Source organism: Rhinichthys klamathensis, unplaced genomic scaffold (assembly GCF_029890125.1).
Source record: "Rhinichthys klamathensis goyatoka isolate OS25496 unplaced genomic scaffold, OSU_Roscu_1.1 h1tg000035l_1, whole genome shotgun sequence".
NCBI lineage: Eukaryota > Metazoa > Chordata > Actinopteri > Cypriniformes > Leuciscidae > Rhinichthys > Rhinichthys klamathensis.
Genome location: NW_026606583.1, coordinates 5,402,842 through 5,418,311, shown reverse-complemented (window position 1 = coordinate 5,418,311; position 15,470 = coordinate 5,402,842). Strand labels below are relative to the sequence as shown.

The following is a 15,470-nucleotide window of genomic DNA, read 5'->3' as shown; positions in this document are numbered from 1 at the left end:
TTAATTTAATGTGGATATCTCTGTCTATTTCGGGCACGTGCCTCTCTTTGAATACTTACTGGAGTCCTCAATCTTTATCTGGGGGTTGCTGAGGAGGATGGGCTCTGGGGACATACTGGCAGATGAGAGGGTGGGGGTATCAGAGGGGTCTGGGGTGAGGAAGCCCTCATCTTGGGGCGTATCTGCCCCTCTCCCCTTCTCTCTCTAGAGACGGACCCCAGGGTGGCCAATGACAGGTGAAATGAACACCATGGTCAACCAAAACAGAAAGAAACACAAAATGATATGGGTTCAACAAAAAGGAAAACGATGGTAACACAAATGTAAATAAATTAAAGATGAAGTATGTCATGTTTTCTCTTCAAATACATTTTTATATGTATACAATTTGATCAGTTTTATTTTAACACAGACAGTTTAATATGCAGAGACGAGTAAAAGCAAAACATTCTCTCCTCTTTAAATCCTGAAGCTCACGGAATCAAAACAAAGGGCAATGAGACGAGAATTTAAAGGAGTTAAATTAGTTCAGGGGATTTTGTTAAGCCTAGCCATCTAAAGAACTAAATGATTCAAACCCAGAGAGCACCTGAGACAGGTTTACACAGACATGGTTGTAAAATGATAAGGATTTATATATTTAACTTTAGGGTGTGTAGGTTCTACAGCACAGGTGGAGAATGAACAGTTTGAGTATCGTTTCCCATCAGTGGAGGACATGTCGTCTTACCCTCCTGCTGCCTCCTCCAGCCACGTGTTTAATGTTGTCCAGAGATCCAATCTTTGACTGAGCCTTGAAATCAAGCTTCTCAGACCTGATCTCAATGTTTCCTCCACCTTGAAAAGGCAGGTGAAATTCCTCATGACTTATATTCAATGGCCAATTACTGTATGTACATGCATTCAAAATGCTGAGAAAACTGAGTCCAAAGCTTGAGCTTCGATTGTCGGTGGCATTTAAAATCCAAAGTGGATGTCTACGGTTACCTGGTTTGTGACGTAGGTTGTCTTTCGATCCGCACTTTGACTGCACATTGCTCAGGTCAATCTTTTTGTGGAGGATTTGGACCTTTTCAAAACAAAACAAAAACAAGGGTTTTAATGTTTTTCCAGGCAATTATATACAATTCTAAATTCGTTAAAAACTATCCAAACACACTTCCATTTACATAAGAAAGAGAAAATGGCAGACAAGTGTCAGTAAACTTTTCAGTCCCTTCAATGCAACACCCTCTTGGTGGTTTAGTCATCTCTGAGAATTTTAAAAACCAATTTGTATTTATAGCGATGTAATCTAACCTCAAAGTATGATGAACCACAACATTAGTTATCTAGTTGGTCACCGGTTCTAAAAAGATATGTTCTTCAATGCTCTTCATTTTAGACTATGGATTGAAGACACAACATGAGAACGGTACAATTGTGTACCAATTCCTGCTCCAAAAATAGAAGCAATGACCTCATAGCCACAGCTGTTGGGGTTTTTTTTTCTGTATAAAAAGGCCTCAGTGTCTTCAGAGTGAGGTCAACTTTTAGCTCGAGCCAACTGCTCACCACAAAGACAAGCTCTGCTGACCAGAGCGCTACAACAAGACCCCTCTGTGCCTTCAACAGCACTCCTCTCGAGTACATAAGGATCTCTAGGGATCCCTCGCTGGTACTTTAATAAGTGTAATGACTGCCCGTAATGACAAGCCGGTTGGCATTAAGGGTTAGGATTTCAGTGGTGGTCATCTGTTTTTGTAAGGAAAGAGGTTTTCCTAAAAGTCAAAAATCAAAGTCTTCTAATTATATGGAGAATTGTTTATTACATGCTTAACTTTATTGAAGTAAGGGAGGTTTCTGTTTTTAACATGTCTTGCAGGAAATGTAATTGCTCGGAATGTCAATGCCACAAAACGGCATGTATGTTCTTCTGAGTTACGCTTAAATGAAGAAAAAGAAAGCATGTAAACTATTAAATCCGACTATTTTCTCAATCGGATTAAAAAAATACCTTGCGCACATTTAAATATGTTTTACGTCACACGAATGTGCGTTTTTGTCTCGCGATCATAAGTACGTTTACTTACGTCTCATGTCCTACAAACTGTTCAGTGGAATGAGACTGAATATTTACTAAATATGTGAAAAAAAAAAAGCTCTTCTAACATAAATGTCAGCTTTTTTGGATATGTCATCAAGGCAACTCCATTGACATTGCGGTGGCTTTCTCTGGTTCTGAACGCTTTGTTTGGAATAAATGTAATGCACTTGTAATCAAATATATGAATCGGATTGCAACATTTAGGGTTTGTATAAAATAAAGATTACAGACTCTGAAATCAGATTGGATTCATTCTGATTTACAAAAATTAGTGCATGCAAACATTCCTGTTTATGAGTTTTAGAGGGTGAGTGGTCATACAGTCATAGCTAAGAAACCAAGCAGTTTACCATGCATTCATTTAAAATAGGGAAACACAAGAGATCGGTACTATGACTATTTAATTATGAATGCTCATTTCCCATATTTTTACATTTAGATTATCCCAAAAGTAGTTTCGTTTATTTTACCCAAAAATGAAAATTCTGTCATTAATTACTCACCCTCATGTCGATCCAAACCCGTAAGACTTTCAAGTTGTTGTGTGAACATGAACATGTTCATCTTCGGAACACAAATGAATATATTTTTAGTGAAATCTGAGAGCTTTCTGTTCCTCCATTGACAAGTCTACACAACCACCACTTTCAAGCCTCAGAGACATCATTAAAGTAATCCATGTGACTCCAGTGGTTAACCTCAATTTTTTGAAGTGACGCGAGCAAAAAAACAAACATAATTTACCACTTTATTTACAAAATATGAACACATGTTCACACCACAACGTCTGCTTTCTGGGGCTTGAAAGTGGCAGTTGTGTAGCTGTCAGCGGAGGGACAGAAATGTCTTAGATTTCATCAAAAAGATCTTTATTTGAGTTCCGAAGATGAACGAAAGTCTTACGGGTTTGGAACGGCATGAGGGTGAGTAATTAATGACAGAATTTAAAATGGGCTTTAATTAATGCTCACTACAAGTTGCACTCTCTCAAAATAAATATCCATCTTTTATATTGTGCATTATGATGTTGAGACTTCACTTGAGATTCACTTTTTTTAACATACCGTTTTAACATTTATCGGTTATCGGATATTATAATCAGGTTATTAGTATCGGCCAGAATTGCAATATCAGTGCATCCCTAGTATTAGTCTCTTTAGTATGATTTTTGGTTAAGAAAACAAAAAACGGTCCCCTGTTTACTCACTTTTCCACCTCCGGGTACATGTTTGATATTATCTTTGGAACCACACCTAGGCTGCACGCAACTTAAGTCCAACTTCTGATCGAGAATTTGCACCTGAAAGAGTGAACAGTTTGGGGAAGACAAGGAGTTACCCGTCTTTTTAGCTCAGGACCAGAGAGGAACCCAGAAAGCAACCAGAGGAAACTAACAGTTCGTCATTAGGAAAGGCTTTTTAGAGCATGAGTTTGTGACGGGGTGTCCAAATTGTTAATCCCAAGGTTTCCACAAATGAAAATAACTTCAGGAAGAACCCAGACTAAAGGGTGTTGAGTTCAACCCATAGTTACTCACATTGCCACCTCCAGGTACATGTTTGATATTGTCTTTGGAACCACACTTTGACTGGACATTACTGAAGTCTAACTTCTGATCCTGTATTTCTACCTGGAAAATTATACATTTGGGGAATAGCAGGAGTTATGTTGCTAATTATCTTAGAGTTAGAAAGAACTGCAAGAGAGGAAGAGCCATGAGTTTGTGAATGAATGGTAAAGATAAAACATGACTTCACTATAATGGCTTTGTCTCCCTCTTTCTTTTGACTGTCTTGTAGTTTTTAACAATCAACTCAACAGTAGTAAACCCTCTTTTTCAGTGACATTACTGAAGTCCACCTTCTGATCAAGAATTTTTACCTGAAAGAGTGCAGAGATCTGAAGTCATACAGGGTTTCTAACTTCATGAGGAACATTTCAGGAACATCTTGAGTCAGTAAGGGATGGTTGGGAGTTTGATTAGTCTTGACTTCTTTCCATCAGTTGGAAAAGGAGCAGGTTGTTATAGTTTTTTGGTAAGGAATAAATGGCGGATGGTAAATTTAGGAGTGAACCAGGTCTGGATAATGGTTTATCTCATAGTAACTCACATTGCCACCTCCAGGTGTGTGTTTGATATTGTCTTTGGAGCCACACTTAGAAGGGACATTACAAAAGTCCAACTTCTGATCAAGAATTTGTACCTGTTTAAAAGCAAACGTTTGGAAGTTTTCATGAACGAGAACATCAAATGCTAAATATTCCCCGATTCTCATGAAGCATAAAGACATATTATTTGGAGCGGCATGCATTTTAGTTTGTTCGGACAACTGGATAGTTACCATTCTTGGAAAATGTAACCATTACAAGACTTAAAGATAATATATTAGTCAATTCTTACCATGGTTATTATAATTAACTGAAAACTAAAACCAAGGGCGTAGATTTGGTTTGAACATTGGGGGGGGTTGAAGTTTGGGTATGCCTCCTGATATTGTGATCATGGTATAAATAATAGGGGGGTTGTAATTAGGGATGGCCCGATACCGATACTGGCATCGGGGATCGGGCCGATACTGTCCTAATATACTCGTACTCGTACTCATAAAAATTCGCCGATACCACGCACCGATACCACGTACATTTTGCAAAACGAAACTGGCCGCCGCGAGTGCTTTGTCGAGGTGAACTGACGCATAGGAAAGTATAATGTCGGCGGTTTGGGCTCATTTCAAGATAAGGGATGATGACAACAGCAAGGTGTGAGTTATGTTCAGCTAAGGTGTCGAGAGGAGGGAAAGAAAGTACATCGTTTAACACCAGCAATCTAATTAAACATCTGAAGACGCATCATAGATCTGATGGCCGAGCGCGCGCGCAGGCGGTAATGCACTCACTCTGTGTGTGCGGGTTACGGGGGAATAAAACGATTCGCGGGACTCCCGCAAACTAGAAATATCTATGAATAAAACATAAAAACTAAAAGATTTTTATTCATCTCTTGCAGAAAAGCAACAAGAACAACTACAACAAAATAGAAACGATTTACAGGACAGAGTTTCTATTCATAACATGGTTACAGCGTTGAGCGATGTAGCCAATCACAGACATATGTGTTGATTTCTGGAACGCAATGGCCAATCAGAAGCATTTAAGATAGACTCCCCTCACCGCTCAAAACGGACTTTTTTGTTCAGTGCTGAATTCTGTATGCTGGCAAATCCTCTAATTATAACAAACAAAGTGTGGATATTGTGAAAGATTGATTGTGCAGTCAGCTTCATTGATAATAACAGAGATGTGTGAGATCGCGATGAACTGTCAGCTTTTAGGATTTATTAAGGGAGCCCACTTTGCGCGCATTCAGTCATGCCAGACCATGCACGCAGTAGCCTGCTTGCTTTTATGTTAAATTAACAGTGGTTTGTGTGTTAATACATTTATTATTTTACTAATTTTTATTTATTTTTAGACTTGTTAAAACAAGCAGAGAAGAAAATAAAAACAGTCTTCTAACCTGTGTTCTAAAATAGTCGTCTTCTTTTCTGGGAGCCTATTACTTTTGCGGTAGAAATATCGGTATCGGTACTCGGTATCGGCAAGTACACAAATGTAAATACTCGTACTCGTATCGGTTTGAAAAAAAATGGTATCGGGCCATCCCTAGTTGTAATGCATAGATTTAAATATTGGGGGGGTTATATCCCCCCCATCCCCCCCACAAATTACGCCCCTGACTAAAACTATAACCATTAAAACATTTTCGGAACTTAAAATAAAATAAACATTAACTGAAATGAAATATGATAAAATGTTGTTTTGGCAACTAGCTGTAATGCAATGTTTAAATTGATGTACTAAAATAACTAAAACTGAAATAAAAATGTATAAAACACTATAGACACTTAAAAAAATCTTAGAAAACACAACAACATTACTAAAACTTTAAGCAAAATGAATATGAAAAATATCAAAATTAAAAAACAATTTCAAAATGCTTGTTTCTGCCACGGAATAAAAAATGAAGATAATTGTGACGGACTTTTTTTAAACTTTGACTGACTTTTTTCTCAGAATTTGCGAGACATAATATCTAAACAAATCTGAATTGCGAGTTTATATGCCACGTGCCATGCATTCAGATTTTTTTTGCTGGCAGATTTGTATAAACTCTCAATTTGCTAAATGTCAGAATTGTGAGATAAAAAAAATCGCTATTTTTTATTTTTTATTCAGTGGTGGGAACAAGCTTCCATAATTTACTGATAATGATGGGATAGCCACTGACAAATACTGTTTGGTGATCATAAATGAAGGAATAAAACCTGTGTGTTCGAATCTTTCCGTAGTTACTCACATTGCCACCTCCTGGCATATGCTTGAGGTTGGCTTTGGAGCCACACTTTGCCTGCACATTACTGAAATCCACCTTCTGATCCAGAATTTGTACCTGTGAAAGACAGAACATTGGAAGAGTTGACTTCAAAACTATTGTTGTAGGGAAGAGAGAGATGTTTGAGTAATAAACAGGTGAATTTTCATTAGCTGATGAGATCGAAACAATATGAAAAGACATAACATCGTGTAATATATCAGCGATTTTGCAACTACTGATAAAACAATTTTAATCATGACAACTCTTGGAATAGTTTTAGCACGTTATTGAATATGGCGATGTTAATTGTCTTTCCCATACACACTTAGGGCCCTATCTTGCACCCGGCGCAAATGACTTTGTACACTGACGCATGTATCATTCCTATTTTGCACCCGCGCAAAGCGGCTTTTCCCTCCACAGACGCACGCCGGTAAACTAGGAAATGAACTTGCGCTCCCTGGGCGGGTCGGCGCAAAAAGGAGGCGTGTTCCGGCGCAAACATTCCCTGGTGGTATTTTGCAGTTCCAGAAAACAATTGCGCCACTGACCAGAAAAAAACTAGTCTAAAGTCAGTGGCGCATTGGGCGTACATTCAGATGCTATTTTAAGCGCGCATGCTTGGCCATAATACAGAGTGTGAACAATGCGCATACACTGTAGATGATTCTCTCATCTACACAGATGCATTTTACTTTTTGCAAATGATATATTATTATAAGGAAAAATATTAAAACACGAGGGAAATCATTGTTGTGTCCATGACAATTTGAAAAATAGGCATAAAGCTTACACATTTACCCCGATTATTATATGCATGTTTAACCGAAGCTAATTTGGGTGGGTTTGTCCCGTCCCCAATGTCACTTCTCTTTCTTTTACGGCCCTGACGAGAACATCGATCTCCTTGGCTGTGAACCGATTCTGAAGCGCGCCTGGTAAATGCGCCGTTATAATAGTTTTGCGCCATGGAACAAGCGCACCTCGTTCATCATGCTCTTAAAGGGAATGTGATATGACGCTCTTATTGGTTTGTTTCCCGTTACGCCCAAACCACACCTATGAATAATGAAGCTACTTCAGACAACCCCTTTTAGATTTGCGCCTGGCGCAAGAGGCATTTATCCCGCCGGGAAAATAGCAACAGCGCCGGGATCCGCCCACAAAGTTACTTGCGCTTTGCGCTTTGACACTTGCGTTTCAGATCGTTAAAATAGGGCCCTTATTCTTTGACCACACTGTAGAAAAACTATATGATCAATAAGTCATGGCAATATGTTTTTCCATTACTTTAACTCATTACTCATCATAATAAACAATTTCAACTTCATTTTTAAAAATTATGCATAATTCAACAGTTTAATATAATGCAAGTAGAAATGACTTGTACAGCCAATTTGATTTTGATTATTAAAAACTTCAGGTGAAATGACCAGTTGCTGCCTTAACTTTTTAAGTTGAAGTTGGCGGAAATTTTTCCACAGTGCAAATATATATATATATATATAAAAACCGAAACATCTGATTTAAATCTGATCTCAAACCCAACTGCAAACCGAACATTGAAGTGAATCAAATCAAGATGAATTACCCGGCCGCCTCCAGGCTGGTGCTTCAGGTTGTCGGTGGAACCGACTTTTGGCCGCACGTTCTTCAGATCAGGGAGGGGGGCAGCGGCGGACAGCGATGTAGGAGAACGGTTCTTCGGGGATTTAGGGGTCGAGCGAATCACTGCGACCTTCTTGATTTCATTTCCTGTGCTTGGAGGTTTGCCACCCGCAGCTTTACTGGCAGGGGATTTGGAAGTGCCAGGGCTGTTGTGCCCACTGGTCTCCGGGGTCTTTGGAGAGTCTATGATAATGATGACAATTATTTCATAATGAAGAACAATATACAGTAGTGGCCAAAAGTGATATCCGACCGAGAGAAAATGGCTTCTTCGCACTTTATTCAACTAAATATTTATTGAATATTTAGTACGCATGTTGTGAAGTTGAGCCTGTAGTAGTGTAAAACTAATGTATGCATTCCACATTTCAATTGTATCTTTTGTCATGACGCAATGAAACATACCGAGTTGTACGGAAGTCATTTTTGGCAAAGTAGTCTCATTACTCCCAGCCTACAATTCAATAAATCCCCGTGCGGCAAGTATTAGCTATATTATTAGATGTTGTTTTGTCGGTTTTAGTGTAAAAGGCCAAATGGAAGAAGCTTTCCTCTGCAACCAAGGAGAATATTGTTGAATAATCAATCGCTTGGTCAGTCGCTTTTGGATATTGCTGATGTTTAGGATGTGAATTGTCACAATGTCCACACAATTATTTCAAAGCAGATTGAGGCCATTGCCATGCAGAATGTAACATGCTGTGGCTGGTCAAGGAAGACTAGTGAGCATTTTTGCAGGAGGATAAAAATCTGGATGAGACTAGCAACCTAGCTATAAGAGGCTGGATTGAGAGGTTGTGCAGCAGTAAAGAAAATATTTATCAGTTTGCAAAAAAACAATTCTGCAGAAAACACCTCGCATTTGCCAAAGAACAAAAGGAAGATTGGAGCATGTTCTGCAGTCCGACAAGTCAAACCTTGACAACCTAGCATTGGATGGTGTCAGGTGCTTTATGTTCGTAGGAGATGACTGGAGTGTGTTTAATACCAAATGCATGCGTGATGTCATTAAAGTCCCCATGAATTCAAAATTGACCATACTTACTTTGTTTGCCTAAATTGATCGTTTTGTGGTGAACAATTCATCCATGCAAGTCAATCCACACAAAAAATTCTTTTGGCTTCGTAATCTTTAATCAAAATCTGAAAATTTCCCCTCCCCGCATAGGAGGACCTTCCCTGATGACGTAGGTTTGACCGTTTGGGTGTCTGCTTAACATCCGTAACCTCGCCCCTCCAACTGACAGTAGACAGGCTGAATGACAACACCTACTTTTCTAGATCCAATTAGGTGCTAGTTGGAAAAAAAAGCCACGCCCACTATTTTGCCTCATTTAGTATCCCGTTTCTCTCTGAAATACGTCACAACACTGGAGAAAAGTCGTTTGCAACTTCCGGTTCACGGGGACTTTAAGCATGGTGGGGGAAACATAATGGCATTGGGGACGCATCTCTGCAGCAGGTGTTGAAAGGATCTACAAAGTTGCTGGCACTTTGAAAATGGACCGATACTTGCTGAACATAATGTAGCCAAGTATGGAGGATCTGTTTTGAGATCAAATGTGTATTTTCCAATATGATAAACATCCCAAACACATAGCGTATGAGACAAAGTTGCACGCAATGAGCATTTTGAAGTCTTCAAGTGGCCTCCTCAGTCCCCTGACTTTAAAGCCACTGAAACCCTTTGTGAAATTATAACCTGAATTGTGATAAGTCACGCAGGTCTTCTTTGTGATAAGGTACACATGACACATGTGCAAAGTAATAGTGAGTCTATGCTGTAATCAAAAACAAGGGACAACCAACAAAATATTTATAACTGATTACATTGTAGTCAACGTATGCTTTATTTCCTGAGCTTTTGTTTTTCTATGCCTTTTTTTGCATAATACAATAAAACCCATATTTATGCTGAAGTTTGCCTTTCTTGCCAAATAATTTTGTCATTTTGAAACCTTAATCAAGTTTAGGGTATTCTTCTTTCCAATATCACATATTTCTCATATTTTAAAAGTGTCATTAAAAGCGAATATTGTGCAAATATCCCCTCTGGACATCACGTTTGGCCACTGCTGTATATGAAACATTTATATCTAAAAACTCCTTTGTATAAGTAATCTTACTTACCTTTTCCATTTTTGGCAACTGCAGTCATGGCAGGAATCTTTGTACCAGCAGCATGAGGTCTACTGCTACTAGGAGCCTAGAGATATACAGAAAAGAAAAAAAGAAAGAAAGTAAGAAAGAGAAACACATTAATAATTATATTCCATGATATTATGGATAACAAAACAACTGCAAATGTCTATTTGTGTCTCTGCTATGACCCTTTTATGTCCAGCTTTTATATAATTAAAAATAACAGATTCATTGTTTTCTTCATTTTTTTTTATGACTCATTTTTAATTACACTTTGGTAATATTATTTTGTTCGCAAATCCAATATTTTTTTTAATTGTGGATACAAATGCTATATCCAGTTTGCTATTTTTATTCCAAAAATGTTTCAAATGTAACCACATAAAGATGTGTTGGAAATGACATTAAATGATGGTTCAGAAAATGACAAAAATAACTAAAATTATCCAGTGATGCATGTATGCCCATTCTTAGTAGACAATGTTAGTAGACAAATAAAAGGAACTACTCAGAGTCCAGAGAGCCAAACCCACTCAAAGTTGAAGAGGCACTCATAAATAGGCCTTATGACATGTTTGCCTGCTCAAACATACGAGTTTGAAAGCACTTTCAATTATTATGAACCCATCCACAGGAAGCACAACAACTTTGCTGCAGCTGTTTAAGTTTAAGTCTAAAACAATGCTGACAATTTTCAGTTGCCTTTCCAGATGTCAGTGCTAATGAAAATGAACACCAACGACAGAATATTTGTGCGAATGAGATGCTTGTCAGTTAGCAAGAGGAGAGATGCAGATACTGTTAATTACACCAGACAGTGGGCAGACTGCCAGTAAAACAGAGGCGCAAGCTTAGACCATTCTCCACAGAAGCGGCAGGACATCGGCAGCTGTACTCACTCTTGGCCTGGATTCTTTGAGCCCAGCACTGGTGGCAGGTACTGAGGGAGATCTACTAGAGGAGGCCAAGGACTTTTTTGGGAGGGAGGAAGGTGTTTTATGGGAGGAGGGTCTGACTTTGGTCTTTATATAGAGAGCAAAACAGTAGTGGATGAAAACTCCATGGTGTACAAATAAGCAAAATAAAAGGCAAGAAAATGAAAGTGGAGGAGAACAAAAGAACAATGCAAAATAGCTATTAGCACTCACCCTCTTCTCAGCATCACCATTGGTCTTGGACTGAGCTGTAAAGAACCAAAAAAATGCACCAATGTGAATACAATCAACATATCAATTTGAATAAACTTTCTACATGTGTTGTTAAACCTAGTGACCTGCCTCAGTGTCTAAGCAATTCTAACCATTATTAAAGGGGTCATATAATGGTACCTGCACTTTTACAAGTTGATTGTACTGAAATGTGTGTTGGCAGTGCCTGTACACAACCATCATAAAATGATAAAAATCCATCCAGTGTTTTTGTTTTAATCTCCTTATATGTTTTCCCCTGTCTCAAATCGAGCCGTTCGACCGTGTGACGTCACACGCTCGGAAGCCCCTCCCACGATTGTTGATTGACAGCAACGTTTCAACACAGACCCGCCCTCGCTCGTGAGTGAGCTGTCAATCATAGTCTGCGCGGACCGGCGCGGTCATTGTTGATACGCTGGAGCACTGTCTATGAGCAGAATGGCGTCTAAGCGATTGTGGTGTTCTGTTCTTGGGTGTAATAACGAACACAGCAGTCATTTTGATGTTCCTAAATCCGAACCGCTGAAGACACAGTGGCTGAGTTTTTTTTTCGAAGGGAATATTCCCCACGAGCAACGTCAATGCTCTCATGATTGCGCGAATCATTTCTCAGCAGACTGCTTTATAAACGAGGGTCAGTATAAAGCTGGTTTTGCTAAGAAGCTGCTCATGAAAAAAGGATCGGTACCAGATATTCGTGTTCCTGCTGAACCTCTAGAACAACTGAAGTGAGTGTAACGTTTTATTAAACTTTAGTTTATATTAATATTTATATTAATCTTTGCAAATCGCTAGCTGCACGCTTCACAATGAATGTGTCTAAGGTTTACACTTAGGAAACATTACGGCATGTTTTCTATGTATTATTTTCTAAATATAATTCATAATCCCACGTTTATACTGAACAACGCGTTATGGTTATTGTGTTATTGTGTTACAAACGGTGTACGCACAGAACAGAGAGGCGGGGTGAGCAAAGTTCATGATCATTTAAAGTCATATGCACTGAAACGGCGTGCTGAAAACAGAGCTGTTTTTGACCAAGTAAAATAAGTGTTTTCTTACAATACTTATGAGAATTTGTAATTAAAGTATATTACAAACTTTTAATTTAGACCCTAAAGAATCATACTAGCTTGTACAAAAATGGCATTATATGACCCCTTTAAACCTCACAAGAGACTAATTTGAAACACTGGAGACTTGACACACAATGGATTTTGAAGCTAGAGTTTGACGATTCAAATGACGCTAAATATTTTTATGAATTCTTTTAAGTACTGAATAGTTTCGGTTTATTGTCAACATTTCTCTCAGCTGGCCTGCCGTCTTGGATTTATCACCGAGTTCATCGTAATGTATTCTGAGATTGCCTTGTTCGTAAAGGATTTTTGTGATGCTACTTTAGAATCTTAAGGCATAAATAAGATAAGAATGCACATATGCTTTCTTAAACGCTGCCCCAGTACACTCTTAAAAAAAGGTTCTTAATTGGCATCTATGGTTCCATGCAGAACCTTTAAAATCTTTACATTGCCCAAAAGTTTCTTGACAGTGGAAAAGGGCCCTTTAGATTATTAAATTTGCTGTGAAAACCTCTTTATTTTCAAGAGTTAGGCAGCTAACTAGGTTGCAACTATGCTAACAGTGTGGAAATGCCTTCGTTAAACTGACTGCAGTTTGCTAAATGTATTGCTAATGTTTTTCAATTGAGAATTTCAACGAGACTTTGTATAATTTATGTTCTAAAGAAACATTTGAGAAAGGTAAGGCTGTAAATAAAAGTGAGGGGATCTGTTAAAGCAGTGCTGCACCAGATGATGGTGTTGTGAACTCATGCAAACACACTCATGCACACAGACATGCCAGACTGAAACACGGCCAGCAAACATGGATTTCATCAATCAGCGCAAAACAGGCTGCAAGACCACCAGAGGAAACAAAAGAATGACAGAGTGAGGCTGAGTGCCCAAAAAAGGACGACGTGTAGCAAACAATTGCAGGACAACAGACCGTTCTCCTCAGCGCGCCGCTTATTTTGTAGGATGTTCGTTATAGACAGAAAGTGGTGCATAGCTAAGCGGCTCTGTAAAACATAGGTGGAGGCAAACCAAGGAAGAGACACTGCACTGGGATTCTGTGAGCTTAACAGCACAGACCTTTAAACTGAGCCACCGGCACCAGGGATTTTCTTGCCGGGGAGCCGTGGACACCTTTTGGAGAGCCACTTGTGCTAGTAGGAGGATGAGTCTCTGCATCTTCAGCAGCAGCTCTAACCCCTGATAACGTAGCATCAACTTTCTCCTCCACTGCGCCCATTGTGTCCATGTGTTCATGAGGTAAAGTGCTTGTAAAACTATGTTCTTTGGTTTCAGAAGGTGCATAAACAGATTCAGCGAGAGTTGTCCGAGCCCTGCTGGCCCATGCTGGAAGCTCTTTTTCTTCAGCGTGGCTCTCATTGTCGTAAAAGGACAGTTCTTCCTCTTCCTGAAGGGTCTCACTGTAAGCAGCCCTGGCTTCTATGATCCTCTCCCCGACGGATGTCAGGTCCTCCAGGGCGGAACTGCGAACCAGGAAAGTCGCAGGTGGCTCGTTCTCCAGAGAAAGGCTCCTGGTGCGGTCTGGACTGACAGATGTCCGCCGATGATGGGAATGGACTGCTTGTTCAGCCCAGCTGCTTCTGAGGAGGTCTTCGTCCTGCTCTTGTATTCTCTGGTGGTCAACACAGCTCCAGTCCGAGTGTTGATCATAACCATCAGATGAAAACCCTGCGGCTAAAGCTGGAAACAAAGCCGCCTTTGCCTTATACTTGCACTAATAATAATGCATGGCCCATTCACCATGGACACAGACTGGTCAGATGTTACTTTTATGACAACTTCTCCATTACTTTTCCTTCTCTAAAAACACAAGGTGTTCCAAGAAAACTGTCACATGTTAAGGAGGGAATAAAAACCCGTAGAGGAAAGATAACGAGCAAACATCAAACTGGTTTGCTGGCCTTTGCTAACATACAAAACAAACAGTGGTGATGAAACCGGACTTCACACTGAACACAGAAATATGAGCCGATAGGTACAATTGAAGAGCATGATTGCTTGCAAAAAGGTTTTTTTTTTTTTTATAAAACTGGACAGAGGTGAAGCATGTCATTTCTGGGCCACTACCCTTGTGAAAGTACACTTGAGCATACTTTGAAAAGTAAAATACTTCAATTTCCTTTTTTATTGTCAATGCATATATTAGAATTCCCCGGTTTCACAGACAAGGCTTAAACCTAGTCCCAGACTAAAGTCCATGTTTGAGCTGGTTTAACTGAAAGCAGCTTGCACTGACATATCTGAATGAATTTGTCAGTGCCAATGTTTTGTCTCAAGATGCACATAGTAATGTTTTTTTCTAAGGCACGTTTAAAAAAATTACTTAAATGTCCTAATCTAAGGCCTAATCCTGGCTTAATCTAACCCCTGTCTGTGAAACCAGAACTAAGTGTGTATACATTTACAAATTTATTTGTAATTAAATGAAAATGTATTATAGTTTAAATTTATAATAAAAGCAATTAGCTTAAGAGTGCTTTTTTGACTTAAGCGAGTCAATCTTTATATGTGATTTCATAATTACTTCTGTTATCTTTGAAATATGGTTAAAGTGCACTGCCGAATGTACTGACAAGCATTTATGGTAGACTAAAATATACTTTAAAGTTATTTCTATTGAAAATTGTGTGTCATGCATTTAAATATATGTGTTATTATTACACATATGTAATGATTCAGTTGCAATTTAGAACATTTAAAATAAAATAACTTTAAACGTAATATCAAATATCATGTGAATCAAGACAGTCAAATGTTTAAAGCACAACAAAAGATGATTAAAACATAAATGTACTTTAAAGTAACACTTTTAAATTGACATTATTACAAAATGCACATTTTATTCCTTATTAGAATATTTGCAAGTTGATTTTTTTAAATTATAGATTAATTTTTTAATTATAAATTAT

General features: G+C 38.7%; 1 protein-coding gene across 12 annotated transcripts in view; it reads right to left on the bottom strand.

Annotated features, from left to right (window-relative positions):
• Positions 1–15,470, bottom strand: part of mapta (microtubule-associated protein tau a) — a 36,143-nt gene that overhangs the window by 3,050 nt on the left and 17,623 nt on the right. For 3 of the 12 annotated variants that reach the window (XM_056245990.1, XM_056245992.1, XM_056245998.1), the window contains 9 exons: positions 11,420–11,454; positions 10,260–10,335; positions 8,053–8,312; positions 6,444–6,536; positions 3,944–3,967; positions 3,624–3,692; positions 3,294–3,386; positions 988–1,069; positions 731–837 (listed from right to left, as the gene is read on the bottom strand). In XM_056245990.1, the coding sequence (XP_056101965.1) occupies positions 731–837; positions 988–1,069; positions 3,294–3,386; positions 3,624–3,692; positions 3,944–3,967; positions 6,444–6,536; positions 8,053–8,312; positions 10,260–10,335; positions 11,420–11,454 (839 nt within the window). Of the gene's footprint in view, positions 1–59; positions 205–730; positions 838–987; positions 1,070–3,293; positions 3,387–3,623; positions 3,717–3,943; positions 3,968–6,443; positions 6,537–8,052; positions 8,313–10,259; positions 10,336–11,419; positions 11,455–15,470 lie in introns of all 12 variants that reach the window. The other 9 variants (XM_056245991.1, XM_056245993.1, XM_056245994.1 and 6 more) reach the window with 9 other exon arrangements.